The following is a 26,512-nucleotide window of genomic DNA, read 5'->3' as shown; positions in this document are numbered from 1 at the left end:
GAAGAACTATCACCTCAAGAAAGGAATCTTGTACTACAAAGACAAGGTCCTAATTCCACCGAGGTCACCACTTTGTACAAAGTTGATGGGAGAGTTCCATAACACAAAAATAGGCGGGCATTCGGGTGCACTAAGAACCTACAAACGAGTTTCCCAAGCCTTTCGTTGGGAATCGATGAAGAAGGATATACAGAGATTTGTGGCAGAATGTATGGTTTGTCAGCAACATAAGTACAAAGCTCAAGCCCCGGCTGGGCTACTACAACCGCTTCCGGTGCCTACTCAAGTGTGGGAGGACATTTCCCTTGACTTTATCGAAGGGTTACCGTTGTCCAAAGGAAAAAATGTGGTATTGGTCGTCATCGATCAACTTGCCAAATACTCACATTTTTTGGCTCTCTCTCACCCGTATACTGCAAAAGAAGTGGCGGAACTTTTTGTAAGTCCAGTGGCCCACTTGCATGGGATGCCAAGGTCAGTCGTTAGTGACTGGGACCCTGTGTTTGTGAGTACCTTCTAGCATGAGTTCTTCAAACTTCAAGAAGCCACGCTCAACATGAGTTCAGCATATCACCCACAATCCGACGACCAAACTGAAGTCGTTAACAAATGCGTGGAGTAGTACCTAAGATGTCTGTGTAGTCAATTTCCAAAGACATGGGAGCAAAACCTGGCTTTGGCAGAGTATTGGTATAGCACCGCCTTTCACTCCGCCGCTGAGATGACGCCCTTTTTGGCGTTATATAGGAGAGCACCACCCTCGATCATGCAGTACATGGAAGGAGTTTCAGCTGTCGATGAGGTCGATAGAAACTTGACCCATCGTGGCCAGTTGATGAGAGAGTTGAAAAGTAACTTGGAGAAGACGCAATGCCACATGAAACAACAGGCGGACAAGAAGAGGAGGGTGGTTACACTTGCAAAAGGAGAATGGGTGTTTCTAAAACTACCTCCTTATCGACATCATAGCCGAGCTTACCAAAAGCTCACTCAGAAGTATTTCGGACCCTATCGTATCACCGAGCGCATAGGGCCAGTAGCCTATCGGCTCACGTTACCAGAAACCTTTAAGGTTCACCGAATGTTTCACTAATCACTTCTCAAAAAGAGGCTTGGAGATGGGCAAGTTCCTTGTACGGGACCACCACCATCTGGTGCAGGTGATTTCAGCTAATGCACTGCATTCTGCAGGATATTATACAGGTTTTGCTGATGTTCTGTTCCAGTTTACTTGCTGTTGCGATGCTCAAGATGTTTCTCTTACAACATTGCAGGTTGGGTTCTATGTTGAATGTGAATATGTTTGGAATGTCAGCTGGTATGTATTCTGAATTAGCTACAAACCTTTGTATCTTCTAAGCTTTAGCAGTTAGCCCTCTCTTGTAACCCCACCCCCCCCCCCAAAAAAAAAAAAAAAAAAAAAAGGATTAGTTGTCTACCATAAAAGAATCGTACAGAATATAAGGGAAAATAAGCAGTGGTGTAGTGCAGATGGGTTTTTGTCGCAATCATGATTAGCCACACAAATAATCTGCATTTGGAACATTGCTTATATTTCGCTCTAGTTAACAAATACTAAAAATAACCGATAATAAAATGAAGGGTTGCATTCTAGATGCAAACAGTATGAAGGCTGACCAAACGACAAAAAGAAAAAATCGAGAACCAAATGACATTTCTATTCACTTCTCTTCCATTTACATTGTATGCTACGAGCCAAGAATTGACAGAAGGAAAAAGATGGAATTTGCATGCACTGGGTATAAAATTCAGTAATCAGGTCAAACAACTGCCCAAAGTTTTAATGCCAATGGAGGTGCTACTGACAGCAGAGCAATTTTCCCTTTTTTCAGCTTTCATGTTAATCTCCTATCTGTAAATGTGTTACTGTACGGTAGACACTTTCTTCAGAAGTTGGATAACTTTAGTCAGGTCAACTGCCGTGATCACCCGTAAATTCTTTACTGTAATGATTCCAAGCTAGCAACGCTGCCCCGACAGCTGGTTCCACCTGCAATTGAGAGTTACGTGCTCGAATTGAAAAGAGAGAAGGAAAATAACTTAAGGTTCACATTGTCAGCGATTGCATGATAGTATCATGACAACATCTGTAAAAATTGGGAATTAGGGAAGACTGAGAAGAAGATTCATAAGCCCATACTTCATCCAAACAAGCTCTTTTATTAGAACTAGGACTTATGTCATCTGGTTCATGTTATAGAAATTGTAACTCCATATGGAACAAGAGATTCTACGCAACCAATGATGTGAACAATTCAGCTACTTCTGCTTTAGACAATAATCTTGGCATCAGACAGATGGTGTTCAAAAGCATGTCAACATGAATTTTACATAGAAAGGGATCTATCACATATTTTAATTTAAGGAATAGGAAGTATTAATGTAATAAATTGCTAGAAATAGATAATGTGGCTGAATGGTTATTGTGTTACTTGAGTAGCCAGACCATGGAAAAAGCTGATAAATTCATTGAAATACACAAAAAGAGGAATAAAGTGTTGACTTAGTTTCTACAGATATAAACAATTGTGACAAGATTTTTGTCTACTAGAACTCCACCTAGTCTTTATTGCTTAAAGTTAATACCATGTTCGCCAAAATTTATAGTAATCATGTCAAATTCCATGGTTTTCAGTTGTAATAATTATACGGTCCATTTCTACAACATCCAAAACCACAACCAATATGGGAAATAGAAATTGTATGGGGTAAGGTTCATTTATGCTGATATATCTGACCCATGGTGAAAAACAATATCAGAAATTGAAAAAATTATGGAAAAAACAAATTTCTCAAAGCCAGACACCATTAAGAGGCGCCATTTCTACCACTAAATGATTATAGATTGGAGGTCTACACACCTTAGGTTGAATAGGATGAGCACCAGCGTAAACCTTGGAGATGCAATTTATGACTTCTTTCCCTATATCCCATTTCTTGTTCGCTTCAAGAACACCTCCAACCATAACAAGTGGGAATGGATCCTTTCCATCTGCAACTAAAAAGCACCAATTAAAATCTCAACACCTGTAAGCAACCCAAATGAGTAAAACCTATGTGGATCATCATGGTTTCCTGCACCTTTGCCACACAATCTAAGTCTTCGGACAACAGCTATGACACTATCAGCCAACTCTTGGACTGAATCATATAATATTCTGTTTGCAACTTCGTCACCTTCTTCAGCTGAAGATACCACTACTGGAACTAGTGCAGCAATACGAGCCCAAGAGGGATCAGCATAGGTCCACCTATGCCGCATAAAAATAAAAAGTAAATGCTTGTTTCTGGGCTTGACATTCTAGTTTACTGCACCCATGAAACTGATCAACTGAAAAACATCTGCAGCATGCCATGCAGTTGCTAATCATAAAAACAAAGCCTTATTTGAACAAGAACTTATATTCTCATTTGTATTCATGTGCATTTTATGTCCAAAGATACAACAGAATCTGGACTCAGAGAAATTTGTAGAAATGCAGCAGAAAGACCAGTGAAATAAGGAAATATTTAGCATGCTTTTGAAATGAATTTTAAGATCAACAATACTCATAAACATTTCCACGATAAACCACTATGAGAAATTAAGTTGAGGGGTAAAACAAACAATCCAAACCAAGGTTCGAAATCTTGATACTGGATCTTGTACCAATACCATGGTGGTATAGTGTCGGTATGCCTGGTACAATAGTCGGTTTGATGTACCAGGACTCAGTACACTTCCTGCACCGAGTCTCAGTTCAGTCTTATACGGTATGGTATGCCCGGTATGGTGCGGTATGCACTGGTACAGTGAACCTTGATCCAGACAGACCAAGTAACATTATCCTTCTATAACTGGTAGCCAGAGAAGCAGCTGTCAACCACCTAAAGACCTGCAAATAAATTCTGCACGGTCCATCAGATAACTTGACGCACAAGTATCTGAATCTTTGCGCAAGGATCCTTTTCTATTATGAATTTAAAAAAAAAATGGATATTAGTTTATTAGCCATAGGATTCAATTCAGCATGCAAAAGAAAACCTGATAAAGTAATAAACAGTGTTTCATGGAATTGTAAAATTTTATGTTCCAACTAATCAATCTGCAAGAGCCTGATTCCATGCATCTATTACGTTGAGGGATGCAAAGTTAAGGAAGTACCCAATTAGTTCATCTGGTGAAGAAAGACCAAGTATGTCAAGAATGTTTTTTGTTAGTTTTGTTTGGGGTCCACGACCATCATGTGCCCTGATCACTGCAGTCAACGCCTGCGCAGCAATTCCATACCCACTGCATGAAGTACACATCTAGTCACCTACATTTTCTTTGCAACTAAAAAAACATGAAAGAGGGTATTTATAAGAAAAAAACAAATAAATCTAAAAGGGAAACATGATTCACACTTGACATTCTACATCCGTAATACTAATCATCCAAAGAAAAGAGAAGACATCGTTCAACAACAAAGGCAATCTGGCACTTGCATGTGTAAGCTAGTTAATGCATGCATGTACACCTGAAAACTTGACAACTAGAATATGACAAGTAGATATGTTTGTGCATTTATTCATATGTACTAAGTCATATAAAGATCAGACTGTAGCATCTAAATATGCACAAATCATATTCAAATTTAATTTCAGAAAGCTACTGGCTTTCTGCATGAGCTAGTTAAGACAAAGCAATGAACAAAATCCTCTCCCTTCCCCTAGGTACCTTCCTTGTCAATCATCCTTCCCTTTCACAAAAATTCTTTTTTCCCCAATACTTTCCCCTCTCTCCTCATGATTTTCCCTGAATTTTTTAGAATTACAGCTACAGACTTAGATACCCACATGGAGAGGACTATTGTTTTGGTTTTCAATAACGAAATTGGCATATTTTCATTTCAATAGCATGCATATCCAGCATGAATCATACAACTCATTTATCATGCTTGATTGGCATCATAATCTTGAGAGAACAGATAATGGTTTTGGTTTTCAATAATGAAATTGGCATATTGCAATAGCATGCATATCCAGCATGTATCATACAATTCAGTTATCATGCTTGATTGGCATCATAATCTTGCTGCAGTCGATGAAGAGATAAAGAAGCCAATTTTGAAGGAGTTCATTGAGAAAGTTGGAAGGAAACAAGCAATACATTTTCAAACATGAATATGTTCCCCTGAAAAGTTGTTAAGATCTGAGAATACTAATTCCCATCATTTCTGGTTAACAATTCTACCAAGGAGGCTTCGTGTATTGACTAAAGGAACAATTGGAAAAACGCGATCTTTTCTACAAGTAATGACACACCTAGAGCAAAATGTATGTACTTATATTTGGTAGGAAAAGCTCAATTTTAATGATAGCAACGTTTGAGGTACCATCCAGGTGATCCAAAGTCCAAACTGTCTTCTCCAGTCCAATCATAATGAAAACATCAAACGATCTGGAGCCTTACACAACAAAGAACAGGCTCACATTGATGAGTACCTGTTTAACAGTTAAAGTATAAACACAATGTGGAATACTGTTGCCGATACATAGCTACTGCACTTTATTTTTATCAATAAACTGTTTCAATTACAAGGTGACTATGGAACATAACTCCAACAGCATCAATAGTTAGGTGATGGTGGGTATTGCACCTAAAAGATATGAGACTGTGCTGTCCTCCAATCTGCAGTTTAACTTCACTAGTGTCTTATATTATGTCAATAACATAACAGAAATTATTGCAATCATTATGCTGGATCGACCATCTTGCAAGTCTTGCAGAAGTGCCTCTCTCACATGCATTACTTTATCCTCATCTAAAAGAATCCTAGTGCCCACCAAAACTGAAGTAGACATGTGGCAAGTTATTAAATACATAAAACAACAGATGACGATAGACCTTAAGGACAAGATATATCAGAAAATAGGCGGATTTTGTTCCAATTAATAGGGAACTCATGATATCTTATCAAAGCTATCAACAGGCAGAATATAGAAAAAGGTTCTAAAAATGGAAAGTATTTTAAATATTGGGTTCTTTGAAAATCTAACCCAACCTAAAGTAAAATCAAATATTGGGTTCTTTGAAAATCTAAAAAATTGGTGTTTGCTTATTCAAATTGGTTGGGTTAGGTTTGTTTAATATGGCCATAAACCATCAAGCATACTCCAAAGGCTTAGTAGAAATAAGGTCAAGTAAAAAAGTGCAAAGGGTAAGACAGCAAACAGGCATTCAGTATTATACAGAATCCATCTGATCATGTGACCATATATAGGATTCCAAAATAAGGTGTCCATGTCAGTCCATAAGAATAAAGGTGATAGATGAAATAGCATCACTCCTATCTAAATAAGCTATATGCTCCAGCAAAAGTTATCAGTAAGTGTAGTGGAACAAAGGTTAAAACCAAATGATCCATGAACCCACTGATGTTAATCATTTGCTCAAAAATAATGAAAAAATCAATAGGAACCTAATTTACATTCATCTTTTCAACTTGGAGTAACATATGATAAGAGTATGACAAACAGTAGTTGTGGAAAAAAGGTGCCAGCTAACAGAATATGTAAAAGCATAATCAATAGGCATAAGAGAACAACAATTGTGAGTAGTCGTTGGCGACAATTGAGTTAGTTACCAAGCATCATGGATCTACGCCAAGTTTCTTAGTTCTTAAACAGGTCATATGTGAATTGATGAATGATACCCTAAAGCAGGCCTCATTTTCAAAATTTTGATATGACAACAGGTGGATGATTATTTATGGCCCAGAAAAATTGTTTGATGTTTAAGTAAATGATCTAGAACAGCTTTCCTGGGTAAGTGTCTAAGTATCACTTGAACCAGAATATAACAAATAAAAGGACACAGTGATCACAATGGCCTAGAGATACTCTAAAGTGATTACTTGCTACTTCTCTCATATGAAAGGACAAAAAAAAGGGAATATATTTCCACTATAGCCAGATTAACATGGATTAAGCGAAAATTGTGAATCTAAAGGGTTCTGTGATCACTGAATGCCAGCTAAACTTAGGGAAAATCTAACAAGATGACAATAAGGTCAATATGTCGTCAAATTTAGAAATTTGGTAATATAGTAAGAATACAGGATGAGCATTGTAAAGATGAGAAAGTTAATATTGTGAGGCTCTGGGGATTTGTATGATAGATTGAGCACATCAAAGGAAACTAGGACAGTACACCAATAACAACAAGGTGATGATGTGGTCATGCTGAAATGCCCCAATCTATCTTGAGGAGTCCCGAAAAGTAAGGAGACAAACTAAAAAGACCTAGATGGAAGTTGCAAGAAAATCTTTAGACACTTTTTTGTTTACTTATTGTAGGAAATAAGTAGTCAAGAGTTAGAATATAACTTATTGGTAATCAACGAACTGATCAAAGATATTGCTAAATTAGAAGGAAACATTTCTAAGCGCACTAAAAGATCAAAAGGAAGAATGCAAACCGAGATTTCCTTTAGAAACTTGGAGGGCTGATGTGAGAATTAATTTGAGACCTAGCATTACTGACTTGTCATTGCTCTTTGTTAACAGAATCATATCTGAACATACTTATGGAAGTTATAGATCTGAATCTAGTAATCTAAACAGTGAAATATATCGTATTAATTAGATATCAATTCTCCCAATCAAGGCATCAACTTTCAGCAAAATCTTGAAGCGCATCCATTGTGCAACTTTTAGTTATATTCTCATTGCCCCTGTACACTCCATCCAGGTAGTACATTTAATATCTTATACATTGAAATGCTTCTTTTCTTAGCTATCAATAGCATCAACTTTGGCCAATCTGTCTGTCAAACTCTAAAGTATGGGGTCTTTCTGCCTTGCTGTTTGCACTAAAATAATAATATTCTTTCATCAAGTATGGGGACTTCCTTTCAATATGAGTCTCTAAGATTTTAAGAAGAAAATAAAAAAAATGGACGTGGACCACAAGACACCGGATGACCTTGAGCTACTCAATGGCAGGCAGATGGAATTATTGAGTAAATAAGTTAAAGTCCAAAATCATTTTTCCCTATTTGTAGATTTTCTTTTGCATCACTGAAATATGACAAACATCTAAACTTATGTAAAACAAAGAAAAAGAAAAGCAAAGTAAAACAAAGTCAGACTAAAATTGCTCTCACTTATTTAGTAAATTTCCACTCAAACATAAGCCATCAAATTGTAATATTGGAAGGTAAAAGACTTCAGTCCTTAACAAAGTTCTGTGAGAAATTATGAATTACGATTTACGCATGGTCAAATCTGATAGACACCAGATATAACTGTTGAAATAAAGACCAGGTAATAATTTTTTTAGTATTTTGTTACAGCATTGACAAGTATGGTATGTCGTACCGCTCGAATCAGACAATACGGAGCGTACCGTACCGTACCAGTTTGGTACTGGTATCCGATATGGATGGCATACCGATATTTGGTACGCCAAAAAATTTTATACCGTATTGTACCGTACCGACATTGTGGTAGTGTGGCACTGGTATGGAGTCCAATACCGAGACGACGAACATCCGACGCCACTCCACTACGATCCTCTCTCCCTCTCATCCCGCATTCGATGCTCCCGCTACTCTCCTCTCCCTCTCACATCTTCTCCTCCATCACAACTGTCAAGTAAGCCTCTTCTCCCTCTCTTTTTTGTTTTTTTTTTGTTTCTTATATAACTTTAAGAGGGATGGCACGGGGCTTGTTCTACTATTCATGAGCCCTTCCCAGGCTCTTTCTCTTCCTTTTCTCGATGGTCGGAGGCTGTACTGTGGGTGGCGGCCAAGGGCCAGCCACCGGCGCATCTCTTTCTCCCTCATTCTATTACCCAAAGGGTGAGCCCATGGGGTTCTTGGACAGGAAAAAAAAAAAGAAAGAAAAAAGGGGAGGGCATGCTCTGTTAAAACAAAGAACCACTCTTGCTCTGTTCCGTCATACCGGCCACCTCATCGTTCTCTCTCTATTGTAGAACCAAAAGAAGGAAAGGAAGAAGAGGAAGGTTCTTCCCACCCTCTCTTCCCTTTCTCTCTCTATTGAGGAACCAAACGAAAGAAACGAAGAATAAGTAGACCATCCCCACACTCTTTTCCCTTTTTCTCTGTCCCTGCTGTGGAACCAAAAGAAAGAAAGTAAGAAAGAGGCTGTTCCCTTTCTCTCTTCCCTTGTGCGTGTGCATGGATGCATGGGTCATGGAAGAGAACGGGCTACTATGCCCTCTCCCACCCCACAGTCCCTCTCTTTCTCCCTCTTCCCTTCCACCATCTTTCATTCTCTCCCTCTCTATCTATTCCTTGTCCCTTTGGGTGCATGTGTGTGGATACATTTGTATGTGTTAGCAGTCAAAGAGCAGCCATGTCTTTTTCCATGGCATTATCTCTCTTCCTCTGTGGGTGCATGCGTGTGAGATGTTGTGCGAAAGGGGCCCGCACAATGCTGCCTCCTCTCACAATAACCACGGGTTGTGGCATAGACATTAGAATAATAGCCATTCCCCTATTATAGCAGTCATGAGTTTAGAAAATTGGAACTTTGGAATTTTGAGGGAAAGTTTAAAATTTTTTTGAAATTTTGATGTAGCCCTAATTAGATATATGTGTGTTTTGGGGATGATTAGGTTCCGAGGAATCCTAGCAGAGTGATCAGATTTTCTAATTGTTGGCATATGTGACGTAGGTAACACCTCCACTTTATGGTAGTTGTTTAAGATTAATTGTGCAAATTGATATAATGATTCCCAAATTAATTTGTATATGAAATTTCGTAATCATGTGGGATTTGATTTATCATGGCAAATCTGCTACTTAACTTTTATGATCGAATCATCATTATGGATCAAGCATGTAAAACTATGTTGTGGCACGTTCAGCTGCAAAATTTGATGTGACAATTTAAAAAAAAAAAAAGAAGACTGGATTTATGTATATATATGTGTATACATGTATCACTTGCCTCTCAGCATGACTATGTATGGAATCGGACTTGAATATATGCCTGCCATAGGGGTTAATTGTGGTGACCCCACCACGAGGGTAATCATGGCATAACCATGCCATAGGGGTGAAATGTGGCGACCCCGCCATGGGAATAAATGTGGCATGACCTAAGCCTTAGGGGTTAAGTGTGGCCGCATGATCACTTTCCGATTAAAAACCCAAACTACAGGGGTAAATGTAGAGTAACCCAGACCACAAGGGTTAAATGTGGAGTGACCTATGCTACAAGGGTTAAGTGCGGCCATAGTTATTGGCTGTAGAGAAAAATAAACTATATACCCAAGTATAAATATGTGAATTAGTACATGAATGCAAGCATAGTATAAGTATGATATTGGATATGTGACTCTGATATGATGTATTGATCCATGATGTTGATTCTATTGGAAAAGAATGAAATGTATCATTTTAGATGTGAAGATTATTGAAACTATTTATCATGAAGGTAAGCATGAATGTATCTTGTTTTACATAATTTAATTAAGTTGCATTTTGTAATTTAACTTGATTCAATTTTATAAACTGGATTTGTTACTTCTGAGTTGTGAAGCTCCTAATCTTCACTTATATTTTTCAAACCCAGGGATCAAGTTTGGGCAAGTATCAGTTTTTGAGGCATGTGAATAATAGTAATGCCATCTTGCAAGTCAGTATGTTGGGTTTCAACGATTTTATGTATAAAAACATAAATAAGGAAAGTTGAGTTGTAATTTTTGGACTCAAATATCTAGCTATGACTTAAGGTGGTATTTATGTATACTTTATGTGATGCATCAGCTTAATAGTATAGTGGTTCTGATAATCACCACTGCCTGCATATGAACTATGTGATTGCCAGGTTATATTGATACATTGACAAGTGAAATGCCTTGCATGCTTATAGGGTCAACGCCTTATGAGCGTGCAGCAGCTGCCACGCCCTTGTATCGTGAATACAAGGTCGAGGGTGTGACAATTAGAGTGGTATCAAAGCATAAGTTTAATTTATAGGAATTATCTCCTAGAAGATGACATAAGTTTAGTGTAGGTGGGGTAGTTATTTGGATCAAAGCATAATTCTTATTTGTTATGTTCTAAGTGGTTAATAACCTCAAATCTTAGTTTATTTGAAACCTTATAAGGAACTTTTGTTGTTGTTCAGTGTGAATTGGAAATGGCACCCTGTCGTGTTAAGAAGGTTGCTAACATTATTGATGACTCTCATATAGAGGAACCTTCAAATCAATAGGCTGACAATATTGGTCAGCTGGAGGGTGCTACAACCTCTGCCGGAAATATCCAGATTGAACAACAATAGCAACCAGCAATGCAAAGAATGTCGAACTGGGCCAAACCGTTCGGCCCAGTTCGGCCGGTACCGAGCCGAACAGGTGGAAAACCGAGTCGGTTCAACCTTTGGATTCGGTTCTGACCCCGATGACATAAAAAAATTTAATTTTAGAAATATATATAATTTTTAATAATTAAAAATTTATTTTTGGATTAAAAATAAAAAAATAAAAATAAAAATTATAAAAAATATAAAATCAGAAGCATATTTAAAGGAAGGCAAGCTACTCTCTAGCAAAATTTGGTGTCCATTCATTTAAGTTTTGATGCGATCATGCGCACAGTGGCCTAGACCTAAATTTAAAAAAAATAAGAAATAAATAGCTTTTGATCCATGCCCAAGGGCCTAGAAAATATATGTCACATCTATTGTTGGGTTCTACATGAATCTGAGCAAAAATTAATTTTTAAAATATTAATATTTAAAATTTATTTTTAAATTCAAAAAATAATTAAATATTATCTCAATAATACCAAAAATTATGAAAAATTAGTAGTACATATTATATAATTCAGAAGTATTTCTGAAGTAGAAAATATATTTTCTGAATTTATGATATTTAAATATTTTTAAAATTTAAAAAATTAAAATAAATAAATAAATAAATAATATAAAAAATTAGTATAATGTGTTAGATAAATTAGATGTATTTTTTGGTGTAAAAAAATTATCTTCATAATAACGAAATTTTGCTATTTTTAAAGAATTGATAAACTGATGTAGTTGATAAACCTGCAGGAATTGAGCCATAAAAAAAAAACAGAGCATGATATTGATTGGGATCATGGGCAAATGCTTGCGAGTCGGCACCATTGGAAGTGCAACTAATGCAACACAGAGTTCAAAAGAAAAGGGATAACCAGATTGAAGCAGCACTTAGCTGGTGGTTACCTGATGTATCTATGTGCTAGAAATGCCCACAGAAGGTTCGACAGCTGATAAAGAAGCACTTCGCGGATTTCAAAAGACTGAAAGAGAGAATTTTCAAGAATAAAATGGAGGTAGACCACCAAGTGGCAGAGCCACCTTTCTATCACTCCAGAGAGCCAGAGAAGACGTCCGCTTCAAATAACGAGAAGGCACGGATCCAGGCTACCATGCAGGCGAACCTGGATGATTAGTGGCAGCAGGATGAGGTGGCTAGGCATAAGGCTCAATTTGAGCCCTCGTAGTACGAGTCGGACTCCGGTTCTATGAGCAGTAGGGCAGATCCAAAGTTCAAGAAAACCTCAATCAGGAAGACCGTCAGCAAAGGCGGTGGATGTATTGCATCTATACTAGAGGCTTTTGGTAGCAAAAAGATATTTGTATGTATATTGTACTTTAAATATGTGTAATTGATTATATTGTTTTAAAATTTTTACCTTACTACTTGATTTAAGGATATTTTATGTTGCTCCTTGTAGCATGCAACATCTCACTAATCAATTTATAATTTGTATCATTTTAAAACAATAAGATGCATCATTTAGGTTAAACTGGGATCATAAAAACATCAAACAAACATCAAATTAGACTTAAAATCATTGAAAATATTCAAAAAAAATGATTACCAATTAAATCAACTTAAAATACTTCCAAAAAATACCGGCACACCCTACCATACCGCATGTCGGTATGGTACCGAACCGTACCATACCGAATCATCCGCCAACCGGTACTGGTTTGGCGGACCTCGCTCCAGTTTATGGAGAGCGTAGTTGGAATACTACAACAACAGTTGCAATTTCAACAGTGGATGCAATAACAATTTCTATAACAGCAACAACAATTGTTGCAACAAAAGGAATCGCAATCATTTAGTGTTAGGGCCTATCATGGGATGTGTGGAGGCATTTCAGAATTTAAGAAGGTAGCACTACCATCTTTCAAAGGTACTACTGAATTATTGGAGGCAAAGATTTGGCTAGAAGAGATCGAGAAAGCCTTTACGATTATAAAATATTTGGAAGAAGATAAAATGGCCTATGCCTCCTACATGCTACAGGAAGAAGCCTCTGATTGATGGAGGATGGTACAAACCAAGCATACCTCTGAGACAGAGTGCTTCACTTGGGAGAAATTCTGTAAGGTATTTTACGAAACATATTTTCTTTCCAGTGTTAAAGCTTAGAAAGAACAAGTATTCATTGCTTTGAAATAGAAAGGCATGACTAGAACTTAAAAAAATATCGGTATGTATATTGTACTTTAAATGTACGTAATTAATTATATTATTTTATAATTTTTACCTTACTTTTGATTTAAGGATATCTCATATTGCTTCTTGTAGCATGCAACATCTCACTAATCAATTTATGATTTGTATCATTTTAAAACAATAAGATGCATCATTTAGGTTAAACCGAAATCATAAAAACATCAAAAAATATTAAAAATATATCAAATTAGATTTAAAATCATTGAAAAAGTTCAAAAAGAGTGATTACCAATTAAATCAACTTAAAATACTCCAGAAAAAAAGAATTGGGCGTGCCGGTATCATATCGGCACGCCCTACCGTACCGTGTATCAGTATAGTACCAAATCGGTATCGTACCTGTTACGGGAGAACTCAGCCACCATGCCCCACGTGACCGGCACGCGCGCCCAAGAAGACTACAGCTGCCCCTTGATCCAGTAACCCGACCCCGAGTCGGATATCTTCGGCTTCGCAGCCCGACCCCGAGTCGGCTGCCCCTTGATCCAGTAACCCGACCCCGAGTCGGATATCTTCGGCTTCGCAGCCCGACCCCGAGTCGGCTGCCCCTTGATCCAGCAGTCCGACCCCGAGTCGGATGTCTTCGGCTTCGCAGCCCGACCCCGAGTCGGCTGCCCCTTGATCCAGCAATCCGACCCCGAGTCGGCAATCTCTCGACAACGACAGGCTGTTCCCCTGAAGCACGCCGCGACCCTCTGCTCCACTACTCCCTGCAACGGTCGTATCCGGCGCTGCTCCACGATCTCCTGTAACAGCCGTACAAAGCGGAGCTCCACTACGCCCTGTCATGGCCGTACCCAGCGCTGCCCCACGACGCCCTGTAACGGCCATGTCAGTGGCAACTCCATCGTGCCACACGATGACCAAACCCCCCAGAAGGACCCCCCAGCCTGGTATATATGCGGCGGGGGGGAGAAGGGGGGAGGTAAGCAAGAACTTCCAGTGCATTCTCTTACTTGCTACGATTATCTCTCCTTCTCCTCCAATCTCCTCTGACTTGATCGTCGGAGGGCCCCCACTACCCCAGTGGTGGTGCGAGGCTTGCTTGCAGGTTTCCCGGTGGAAGGTGGAGCGCAATCAACACCAACCAAGGCAACTCAAACGGAACCCCGTTCACACCGCTGTGCCAATCGTTCTCGGTTTGGACCACCAGCAACAGTTGGCGCTAGAGGAAGGGCCCGAATCTCAGAGCGATCGTAATGGCACGGCGAGGTGGTCGTGGAGCTTCCAATGCCTCCGGTCGCGGGGCCTCTCGCGCCTCCGGCCGGGAGGCCGCTGCGTCTCCAACACATTCTCTGCAACACTCCACCGCTCCACCTCCCATTCAGATGGTCGAAGCCGCTCAGTTCGACCAGTTAGCCCAGCAGGTTCGCACCCTCGCGGAGGCAGTACAGAACTTGCAGGGTGTGATGTCTCGGGCGCCGCAGCGGGCCCAGGAGCCGCTGCTCCCTGAGCGCTCACCTGTCCTCCTCAACCCGCGCTCCTTCCTCTCCCATGGGGAGGAGCGCCGGCGCGAGGAAGATTCTCGAGCACGGTCCATTCTGCCGGACCTTCCCATCGGAGCTGCGCGGGGTACGAGAGGCGGGCCCGGGCGCGTTCCCAGACCCCCCAGTCCTCAAGGAACCCGCGCTCCAGTCGGTCCCCCTCTCGGTGCTCCTTGTCTCCCACCCATCGGTCGCGCTCCCTGGACCGGCGGGTGGACGATCTCCACCGACAACTCCAGGTCCTGAAGGGCCACTCCAAAGATCCCTTCGCCGACTTGGAGATCTCCTCCCAGCCGGCGCTTGCCTCGAGGATCCTGCGGACCCCAAATCCGCCGGGGTTCAAAATGCCGGCGATCGAGCCCTACGACGGGGCGGCAGACCCGCGAGATCACGTCGAGAGTTTCAGGACCCTTATGCTCCTCCACGGAGCATCAGATCCTCTCCTCTGCAAGGCCTTCCCGGCGACCCTCCGTGGCCCGGCAAGGGCATGGTTCGCCGGCTTGGAGGCTAACTCGATCCAGTCCTTCGACCAGTTTACTCGCCTCTTCATCACCCATTTCGCCGTCAGTAGCCGGCGGAGACTGGTCTCCGACTCCCTCTTTGATGTCCGGCAAAACGAAGGAGAAAGCTTGCGGGATTATCTTACCCGCTTCAACAAGGCTACGCTGGAAGTCCGGAACCTGAGCCAGGAGGTGGCTCTTTCAGCCCTGAAGCGTGGCTTCCGAAAGGGCAGACTCACCTTCTCCCTGGACAAACGCCTGCCGCGGAGCTTCCCGGAGCTGTTGTCCCGGGCGAACCAGTATGCGGACGCCGAGGAGGCGGCCGCCCACCGGAGCAAGGAGGCCGCCGAGATCCCTCCAAAGCTCGGGAAGAAAAGGCGAAAAGAGGCACGCCAGAGGAGGAGCCCGACGCCTCAACGTCGGCGCAGAAGCCCGTCACCGGCGAGGAACCACGGCGCCCCACGCCCTCGTTCCCCGTCCCGACGTTTCAACCGGTACACTCCTCTCCTGACTCCCCGAGCCCAGATCCTCATGGAAATCAAGGGGCGGGAGGACCTCCCGGTCCCGAGACAGATGAAGAAGATTCCTGGGAGGAGGCCCTCTCGGGCGTACTGTGAGTACCACCGGGACCACGGCCACGACACCGAAGACTGCTTCCAGCTTCGGGACGAGATCGAGGCTCTCATTCGCCGGGGGCGTCTCGGTCGATATGTGAACGACCGACGTCCCCCCGCAGACCCGCGTCCGACCGACCCGGCCCCTCAGGAGCCTCGGGAGCAGAATCGACCCGTCGCGGGCGTGATCCACACTATCACTGGGGGCTGCCCCCGGCCCGAGAGGAACGCAGAGGGCTCGACTGAAGCGTCAGGGGCAGCCGTCGCAAAGAGGCAGAGGGTCGGCAATGTAATCACTTTTTGTGATGAAGATGTAAAGGGGGTTCAGACCCCCCACGATGACGCCATGGTGATCTCCCTCACTATGGCAAACTATGATGTAAGGCGTGTTCTTGTGGATAGTGGAAGCTCAGCTGATATTTTGTTTTACGAGGCCTTCCAAAAGATGAGCTTGTCCAGACAATTGTTGCACAAAACATCCACCCCCCTCATAGGATTCACTGGTGACGCTATCTCGGCCGAAGGTGTCGTTGAGCTGCCTGTGACTGCGGGCGTTGCACCCGCAGAAGCCACGGTGCGGCTCGGGTTCTTGGTCGTCCGTGTTCCCTCGGCCTACAACGCTATCCTCGGACGACCCGGACTGAACGCCCTTCGCGCGGTGGTCTCTACGTACCACTTGCTCATGCGGTTCCCCACGGCGGCCGGGATTGGAGAGGTCTGAGGTGACCAACCGACCGCAAGGCAATGTTTCCTAGCAACTCTCAAAGGGAAGAAGCCCGTAGAAGCCTTAAGCGTCGAGTCCCTCGACGCCAGAGACGAGGTGGCCTTGCGGCACGGGGAGCCGGCCGAGGGTGTGATCGAAGTTCCCCTCGAGGAAGGCCGCCTGGACAGGACGATCCGGGTCGGCGCCAATCTCGACCCGGGAGCTCGGGCCCGGTTGGTGGAATTCCTCCGAGCCAATGCCGATGTATTTGCCTGGTCAGCGGCCGATGTACCTGGGATCGACCCGGAGGTCATTTCTCACGCCCTAAACATCGACCCGACCCACCGACCAGTGAAGCAGAAGAAGAGACACTGTGCCCCGGATCGGATCCGGGTGGTCGACCAGGAGGTAGACAAACTCTTGGAGGCAGGATTCATAAGGGAGGTGAGCTACCCCGAGTGGCTGGCAAATGTCGTACTTGTCCGGAAGGCAAGCGGGAAGTGGAGGATGTGCGTCGACTACACCGACCTGAACAAGGCGTGCCCCAAGGATAGCTTTCCGCTTCCGCGGATAGACCAACTGGTCGACGCGACTTCCGGATATCAGCTGCTGTCTTTCATGGACGCCTTCTCCGGCTACAACCAGATAATGATGGCTCCACAGGACGAGGAGAAAACTGCCTTTATAACAGACCGGGGGCTGTACTGTTACAAGGTAATGCCCTTCGGTCTGAAGAATGCTGGCGCCACTTACCAGCGCCTCGTCAACAAAATCTTCAAAGAGCAAATCGGCCGGAACATGGAGGTGTACGTGGACGATATGCTGGTGAAGAGCCGCCATGCAGACCAGCACATCGCGGATCTGGAGGAGACTTTCGCCACCTTGCGGAAGTTTCGCATGAAGCTGAACCCAGCGAAGTGCGCCTTTGGCGCTTCGGCCGGGAGGTTCCTCGGTTTCATTGTCAACCAGCGGGGAATCGAAGCCAACCCGGGCAAAATCAAGGCCATCCAAGATATGTCCCCTCCGACCAAAGTGAAGGAGGTTCAGGAGCTCGCTGGGAGGGTCGCCGCGCTCGGACGATTTGTGGCAAAGTCGGCCGAACGCTGCCAACCTTTTTTCAAGGTGTTGAAACGCCCGAAAGACTTCCTCTGGACGGCCGAATGTCAAGCAGCATTCGACCAGCTCAAGGAATACTTGGCGTCTCCTCCCCTGCTGTCCAAGCCGCAAGAAGGAGAGATGCTCTACCTCTATCTGGCGGTCTCCCCAACCGCAGTCAGTGCAGTACTGGTTCGGAAAGAGGCAAAGCTCCAGAAGCCTGTGTACTACATCAGCCGGATCCTACGGGATGCCGAGACGCGGTATACGAAGGCTGAAAAGATCGCCTTCGCGCTGCTGACCGCGACCAGGAGGCTTCGCCCCTATTTCCAGGCCCATTCTGTCACCCTCTTGACCAATCAACCGCTGCGGCAGATCCTCAGCAATCCTGAGAATGCGGGACGGCTGGTGAAGTGGGCAGTAGAACTTGGTGAGTTCGACATCCGCTACCAGCCCCGACCCGCCATCAAGGCCCAGGCGCTCGCGGACTTCCTCGCTGAGTGCACGGTGCAGGAGGCGAAACCTAGGTCGCCGGAAACACCCAGCCTCGACCTCCCGATTTGGACGCTTCACATCGATGGGTCGTCGAACCCCGAAGGTGGAGGGGCCGGGCTGGTCCTTACCAGTCCTAATGGAGTGATAGCCGAGTATGCCTTGAGGTTCGGATTTCCAGTGACCAACAACGAGGCGGAGTACGAGGCCCTAGTCACGGGACTCAAACTCACCAAGGAGCTCGGCATCCGGCGCCTGAAGGTCTTCACCGACTCCCAGCTGGTGGTCGGGCAGGTCCGTGGGGAGTTCGAGGCCCGGAACCCGACCATGCAGAATTATGTCCGGAAGGTGCAAGCACTCATTCCTGACCTCGGCAGTGTCGACATCCAGCAGGTCCCAAGAAGTGAAAATGCCAGGGCCGACAGGTTGTCCCGCTTAGTGAGCGCAGACGCGCACAACTTGTCGAGGGCGATCTACCTGGAGACCCTGGATGCCCCGAGCACCGGCGAGGCCGGAGCGGTGATGGCGATCGATCCGGAGCCGTCTTGGATGGACCCGCTTGTCGCCTACCTCGCCGAAGGGATCCTCCCTGAAGACGAAGATCAAGCTCGGCGACTTGTTATGAAATCCGCCCACTACGTACTCTATGAAGGGAGGCTGTATCGGACCTCGTTCACCGCCCCCCTCTTAAAGTGCCTCCGCCCCTCGGAAGCGGCCTACGTCCTCGGCGAAGTCCACGAAGGCGTTTGCGGATCACACTTGGGGGCTAGGTCCTTAGCGCACAAGATCATGAGGCAAGGCTATTATTGGACTACCTTGTTGGAGGACTCAAAGGATCATGTACGGAAATGCGACGCCTGCCAGCGCCACGCCAACGTCCAGAGAGTCCCTTCTGTCCCCTTGGCACCAATCACTGCACCCTGGCCCTTCGCCCAGTGGGGAATGGATATCCTCGGACCATTCCCCGTCGCTTCAGCTCAGCGAAAATTTTTAATTGTTGCAATCGACTACTTCACCAAGTGGGTGGAGGCAGAGCCGCTGGCCACTATCACGGAGGCGCAGGTCCGGAAGTTCGTGAAGAAGAACATCATTGTCCGATTTGGGGTACCTCGGGTCCTCATCTCGGATAATGGTCGACAGTTCGACAACAAGCATTTTCGTGACTTCTGTGAGGAGTTCGGGATCGAGCATCGGTTCACGTCTGTGTCGCATCCCCAAACCAACGGCGAGGCCGAGGTCACAAATCGGACAATCCTCCAAGGAATCAAAGCGCGAATCGGTCGGACGGGGCAAGCTTGGGTCGAAGAACTCGAGAATGTCCTTTGGGCGTATCGGACCACGCATCGGACCCCTACCGGGGAGACGCCTTTCGGCCTAACCTATGGCACGGAAGCCGTTGTCCCCGTGAAACTCGGACTCCCCTCACCTCGGGTGGCCGCGCACCGACCCGAGGCCAATTCGGAGCAACTCCGAGGGAACCTGGATCTCTTGGAAGAAGCGAGGGAAATGGCGCAGGTTCGGATGGCGATGTATCAGCGGAGGGTGGCCCGATATTACAACTCCAAGGTCCGACCGAAGCTTTTCAGAATCGGAGATCTGGTGCTAAGGCGAGCTAAAGCATCTCAACCTGCGGAAGGTGGGAAGCTAGCGCCAAATTGGGAAGGCCCGTATAGGGTTCGCTGGGTGAACCGACCTGGCTCCTACCAGTTGGAGGCCCTAGATGGTCGAAAAATTCCAAGGAGCTGGAACTCCGCTAACCTGCGGATGTATTACCAGTAGAACGACAATGCCAGAAAGACAGTTCAAAAATGTATAACACTTTTCATTTCAATAATTTCTGGTTACAATGGCGTGCTCGTGTGATTACAAGGAATTCCCAGAGGAGAATTAGGGTGTAAAGAAAGTAAAGAAGAGGTGGAGACTCCGAGGAGCTGAAGATCTGGGATCCCGAAACCTCCGTCCGAAGCGGCTGCAATCCCGCCGGAAGTGGGTGCTTCCAACCGGAGGCGCCATCGACGTCTCACGAAAAAGACGAAGAGCCGGCGCGGATGAAGAAGAAGTGGACGAAGGAGAAGTCCACACTGCTCCTACCCAGAGGCGCCATCCACGCCTCACGAAAAAGACGAGGAGCCGCCGCAGAAGAAGCTCCCGCTGCCTCCAGGGGAACGCCACCTCCAAGGGATATTTCGGTCCTCCCCAGTGTTAGGGGAGAGAAGGAATACGAGGGAGAAGAGCATATGGAGGCGCGGTCCCGGATCAAGCGTCTGGTGCGGAGCTCAATCGGGAGGCTGAACTTCAAGGAGGGGAGACGTGATCCCGGATGAAACGCCTAGAGCGGAGTTCCGCCGGGGAGAACCTCCTTGTTGATCCCAGATGAAACGGCTAGTTGGCGGAAGTCGCGAAGGGCGCGCCTCCCGTTCCTTCGGTAGGGGTCTCTCAACCATGCGCCGGAGAGGAGGCCCACGATCCATGGCAACCTGAACAGCTCCGGCTTGGCAGGCTCCATCGCACCTGCACCTATATTTATAGCCAAACTGCGGCCCCTCGGTCGTTCCGATGCGGGTGGCTCCAATAAATGCGGGCGCATTGAATCCGGAGCCGATCCGGCTCTCGAGGCGTATCTTCCCGCGATTTCCTAAGCGTTATTCTCCTTAATCGCATTCTTTGTGCAGGACACTCCGGGTGGCCTGTACCCCTAGGTCCACATATCTCCGCTCGCGCCCAGGCCGCATCCGCCTCGAAGAATGCGCGTATCGCGGCCGCTTAACTGACACTCCTCGCAAGCAGCAACTGGCAATCCGATTTCCCAGGTAACCCCTCAATTAGCATTTAATGCCCATCTGGTGTTCCCCAGGCGACGCTTAGAGAGGAGAAACACGATCGCAGCTGGCCACGGAGAAATCCCGTCGGGCAGCAAGCGACAGGCGCACGACCAGCGAGCGGAATTTTCCGAGGCTCGGCCCTCGGATGCCAGGCTAACCCGATGATCATCCCGGGAGCAGACTAGCCTGAAGCCCCGACCGGTCGCCTCGGCTTGCGCCAGCCTTGGCCGACCAACGAGCGGAATTTCCCGAGGCTCGGCCCTCGGATGCCAGGCTAACCCGATGATCATCCCGGGAGCAGACTAGCCTGAAGCCCCGACCGGTCGCCTCGGCTTGCGCCAGCCTTGGCCGACCAACGAGCGGAATCTCCCGAGGCTCGGCCCTCGGATGCCAGGCTAACCCGATGATCATCCCGGGAGCAGACTAGCCTGAAGCCCCGACCGGTCGCCTCGGCTTGCGCCAGCCTTGGCCGACCAACGAGCGGAATCTCCCGAGGCTCGGCCCTCGGATGCCAGGCTAACCCGATGATCATCCCGGGAGCAGACTAGCCTGAAGCCCCGACCGGTCGCCTCGGCTTGCGCCAGCCTTGGCCGACCAACGAGCGGAATCTCCCGAGGCTCGGCCCTCGGATGCCAGGCTAACCCGATGATCATCCCGGGAGCAGACTAGTCTGAAGCCCCGACCGGTCGCCTCGGCTTGCGCCAGCCTTGGCCGACCAACGAGTGAAATTTTCCGAGGCTCGGCCCTCGGATGCCAGGCTAACCCGATGATCATCCCGGGAGCAGACTAGCCTGAAGCCCCGACCGGTCGCCTCGGCTTGCGCCAGCCTTGGCCGACCAACGAGCGGAATCTCCCGAGGCTCGGCCCTCGGATGCCAGGCTAACCCGATGATCATCCCGGGAGCAGACTAGCCTGAAGCCCCGACCGGTTGCCTCGGCTTGCGCCAGCCTTGGCCGACCAACGAGCGGAATCTCCCGAGGCTCGGCCCTCGGATGCCAGGCTAACCCGATGATCATCCCGGGAGCAGACTAGCCTGAAGCCCCGACCGGTTGCCTCGGCTTGCGCCAGCCTTGGCCGACCAACGAGCGGAATTTTCTGAGGCCTAACCCTCGGATGCCTGGCCTAGCGCCGGAAGAATTTCCTGAGGCCTAACCCTCGGATGCCTGGATTAGCGCCGGAAGAAGTTCCTGAGGCCTAACCCTCGGATGCCTGGCTTAGCGCCGGAAGAAGTTCCTGAGGCCTAACCCTCGGATGCCTGGCTTAGTGCCGGAAGAATTTCCTTAGGCCTAACCCTCGGATGCCTGGCCTAGCGCCGGAAGAAGTTCCTGAGGCCTAACCCTCGGATGCCTGGCTTAGCGCCGGAAGAAGTTCCTGAGGCCTAACCCTCGGATGCCTGGCTTAGCGCCGGAAGAAGTTCCTGAGGCCTAACCCTCGGATGCCTGGCCTAGCGCCGGAAGAAGTTCCTGAGGCCTAATCCTCGGATGCCTGGCTTAGTGCCGGAAGAATTTCCTGAGGCCTAACCCTCGGATGCCTGGCCTAGCGCCGGAAGAATTTCCTGAGGCCTAACCCTCGGATGCCTGGCTTAGCGCCGGAAGAATTTCCTGAGGCCTAACCCTCGGATGCCTGGCTTAGCGCCGGAAGAAGTTCCTGAGGCCTAACCCTCGGATGCCTGGCCTAGCGCCGGAAGAAGTTCCTGAGGCCTAACCCTCGGATGCCTGGCCTAGCGCCGGAAGAAGTTCCTGAGGCCTAACCCTCGGATGCCTGGCTTAGTGCCGGAAGAATTTTCTGAGGCCTAACCCTCAGATACCTGGCCTAGCGCCAGAAGAATTTCAAGAGTCGGGAGTCAGCGAGACGCTACCAAGAGTTAAAAAGAAGAAGGACGAAAGTGAAATGAAGAAACTCTATTTGCATTAACTTTCATTGTTTCAGGGCCGAGACCCATACAACTTGGCAAAACGCCAACACACAAAGAAAAGTACAGAGGGTCAGCTTGGAGGAACCCCCGGGTCGGGAATGCCCGGCACGTCTGCAAGGGGTAGGGAGACGGTTGGAGAATCAGCAGGCAATGGCGCCGGAGGGGAGTCGAGAAGGGAGATCCCACTCAGGTCAATTTCGGGGTACTTAGCCGACACCCTTGCCAGGCCTTCCTCGAAGCCTAAGACAAAGGAGTCGGACCCCGCGTCCGACATGTCACGGACGAACTCGTCAGACTGACGATAGGCCTGTACCGCCCCCGACATGTCACGGGTGAACTCGGCGGACTGACGATAAGCCTGTACCGCCTGACGCCCGATCTCCGCACTCTTCTCGGCCAGCGCCGCCTCTGCTCGCTCCATAATCTGAGCTTTTGCCTCCAAGACCTTCGCCACAATCCGGTCATCCGCCTCGGAGGAGACCCTCAGCAGATCAGCCTGGGCCTCCTTGTGCTTCGCCTCGGCAGCGATGCGAGCAGCCTCAGCCTCCTCCAGGCGCGAATGAAGCTCCTGGTCGCTCGCGCGGGACTTCTCCAAGGCCGACTCCAATTCGCCCAGCTTGGCTTCAAGAGACCGGGTTCGGTTGCGGGCGTTGTCGGCTGACCGCTGGGCCTTCTCCCACCTCTCCCGGTAGTCGGCAGCCTTCCGGGACTGCTTCTCGGCCCGCTCCTCCGCCTTCTTGATCTCGCCCTCGAGACCCGAGGCAACCTTGAGTTGCTCCTGAGCCTCCAACAGTTGCTTCTCGAGGGTGGCGAAGCCGAGTGCCCGCTCTTCGGCCACCTGGAGCCTCGTCTCGAGGTCCCTGGTCGTCCTCCCCGCCGCAGCCTGACCTCCCTCCTCTACTGCCTTCAGTTGGCTCTCGGCCCTCGCCAGAAGCCTCGCCTGTTCCTCGTAGCACTCCTCCAGGCGGATCATGTACTGAGCGAGCTAAGAGATAGGAAAAACGAGGGCGTCAGGCGGGGATCAACAGAGCCTATAAATGATGAAAGCGACCAAAAGAACACTCACCGACATGAGACAGACGCAGCTGGCAGCCCCAACGTCAGGGACCCTCATCTTCCGGACCTGCCTGCGGTCCTTCTCCAGCAGCACCGTCTCGATGAGGTTTCGGGCGCCGGCGAAAGTGAAGGCCGACCCCGACTTCTCCCCGGAGTCGGACGGTGGTTCTGCAGCCTTACCCTTACCCATCGCTTGGGGAAGGGCCATGCTGACCATGCTCGGGGCGGGGATCGCCCCTGGAATTGACAGGGTCCCGCTCGGCCGGAGCCTCGGCGCGTCCCTCCTCGTATCATCCGGAGCCGACCGAGTCGAAGGCTGGGCTGGGGACCGATCACGTCCGACCCGTCCATCTCGGGCGCGCCCGGGTGATGCCTCCGGAGAAACGGTAGTCTCGGCATCAGAGGGCTGATACAGCGTCAACTGCCGGTCCGCGCCCGCGGCGTCCCCCTGATCGGTGGGTCCGGACCCGTCTGTCGGCGTCGGAGTCGCCTGCCGGCGGGACCTCTTCGCCGGTGGGGCTCCGCTCGGAGGAGCTCGTTTCTTCCTCCGGACTGCTTCCAGTAGGGACGTCCTACCAACAGCCGTTGCCTTGTCCGACCGCATGATGTCGTCGATCTCTGCAAAAAGGACAAGGTGGTCGGAGGTTGAGAAACTGAAGGAAAGAACGAGACGAAAGAGGAGAAAAGAGCTAAAAAAGAAATGGTGGCGGGCTCACGGTCAGCGGGGACCGAGCTCAGACCGACGTTCACCAAGGTATCCTCGGAAATAAGGCGAGCCACCGGGGGGAGCCGGCCCTCGGCAACCAACTCCTTCAAGACGGCGACGCCATCGGATTCCTCCCTCGACAACCTCGATAGGCCAATCGGGGACTTCATCGGCGTCTCCCAGGTTGCCCTGATTCCCCAAGAGGGATCTGCGTCAACGAAAAAGAAGCGCCCCTTCCAGCCGTGAATGGAGGTAGGAGCCTCCTTGACGAGGCCGCACCCTCGCCGCGCCACAAAGCACCACCACCCTTTGTCCTGGGGGTGGCCGCTCAGGCCGTAGCATTCCCAAAAGACATTCAGGGTGGCGGGAACCTCGTGCATGCGGCAGAGAACCTGAAAGGCCGTCAGGGCGCGCCATGAGTTCGGCACCAGTTGCGTCGGCGCCACTCTTAAACCCCGAAGCACCTGAACGACTAAGTCCGAGGGGAAAAAACGGAACCCGGCCTGAAGAATGCCCTCATTGATGGCAACCTTCCCTGGAGGAGGATGGGACATCCTCTCCTCAGGCCCCGGGAGCGTAACATTGCAGGCCTCGGGAAGGTGGTATCGAGCCACGAACCTATCTAGGTCTTCGGCGACCAGCTCCGACTTAATGCGGTCTGCTCTCACTTCGCCCATCCCTAATGGCCAGTGAATCTACGGTCAGGACAGGGTCAAGAAGGGGGAAAGGACCGGAACGACTGGAGTACACTAATACAAAAGGAGAAAGTATGGAGAGTCCTAAATTAAAGAATGGGACAACTCACCGGGAGAGAAGGAAGAACGGCTCCGAGAGCGTCAAAGGAGGAGCAAGCGAACAGTCCGACGGCAATGACGGCAGCGCAAAGGAGAAACTCGAAGATGTCTGTAAAGAGAAAGGCGGACGGAGGAGGACCCCCGGTTAAATAGGCGGAAAGGTGGGTGACACCTCGGTGACGCCAGAGGACGCCTGGCTGCCGAAGGGTCGCTCGCGCCCCAAAGGCGAATCGACGCCATTAAGGAAGGATGTCCGCCGAAATCCTCAGACTGCCAGGTCAGCAACAACCGCCATACGTCGTAAAGAAGGCGGGGAGCTCGAAGCGCGCGCGCCTCTCCGAGGGATGGCGGCAATCTCGAAGCATCACTTCCTTCACCCGTTCCCCTTCTAGTTCCAGGCTCGGAAGTGGGGGGCTACTGTTACGGGGGAACTCAGCCACCATGCCCCACGTGACCGGCACGCGCGCCCAAGAAGACTACAGCTGCCCCTTGATCCAGTAATCCGACCCCGAGTCGGATATCTTCGGCTTCGCAGCCCGACCCCGAGTCGGCTGCCCCTTGATCCAGTAACCCGACCCCGAGTCGGATATCTTCGGCTTCGCAGCCCGACCCCGAGTCGGCTGCCCCTTGATCCAGCAGTCCGACCCCGAGTCGGATGTCTTCGGCTTCGCAGCCCGACCCCGAGTCGGCTGCCCCTTGATCCAGCAATCCGACCCCGAGTCGGCAATCTCTCGACAACGACAGGCTGTTCCCCTGAAGCACGCCGCGACCCTCTGCTCCACTACTCCCTGCAACGG

General features: G+C 48.3%; 1 protein-coding gene across 1 annotated transcript in view; it reads right to left on the bottom strand.

Annotated features, from left to right (window-relative positions):
• Nucleotides 1-1,646: 1,646 nt before the first annotated feature.
• The window catches only part of LOC103723089 (N-acetyl-D-glucosamine kinase-like), a 46,801-nt gene continuing 21,935 nt past the window's right edge, over nt 1,647-26,512 (bottom strand). Inside the window, exons 4-7 of the mRNA XM_008813897.3 lie at nt 4,166-4,294; nt 3,103-3,272; nt 2,883-3,013; nt 1,647-2,011 (exon numbers count right to left, since the gene is read on the bottom strand). Of these exons, the coding sequence (XP_008812119.1) occupies nt 1,934-2,011; nt 2,883-3,013; nt 3,103-3,272; nt 4,166-4,294 (508 nt within the window). The 3' untranslated portion in view covers nt 1,647-1,933. The remainder of the gene's footprint in view (nt 2,012-2,882; nt 3,014-3,102; nt 3,273-4,165; nt 4,295-26,512) is intronic.

Source organism: Phoenix dactylifera, chromosome 12 (genome assembly GCF_009389715.1).
Source record: "Phoenix dactylifera cultivar Barhee BC4 chromosome 12, palm_55x_up_171113_PBpolish2nd_filt_p, whole genome shotgun sequence".
NCBI lineage: Eukaryota > Viridiplantae > Streptophyta > Magnoliopsida > Arecales > Arecaceae > Phoenix > Phoenix dactylifera.
Note: the sequence above shows the minus strand (reverse complement) of the source record. Positions and strands in the feature narration are given on the sequence as shown.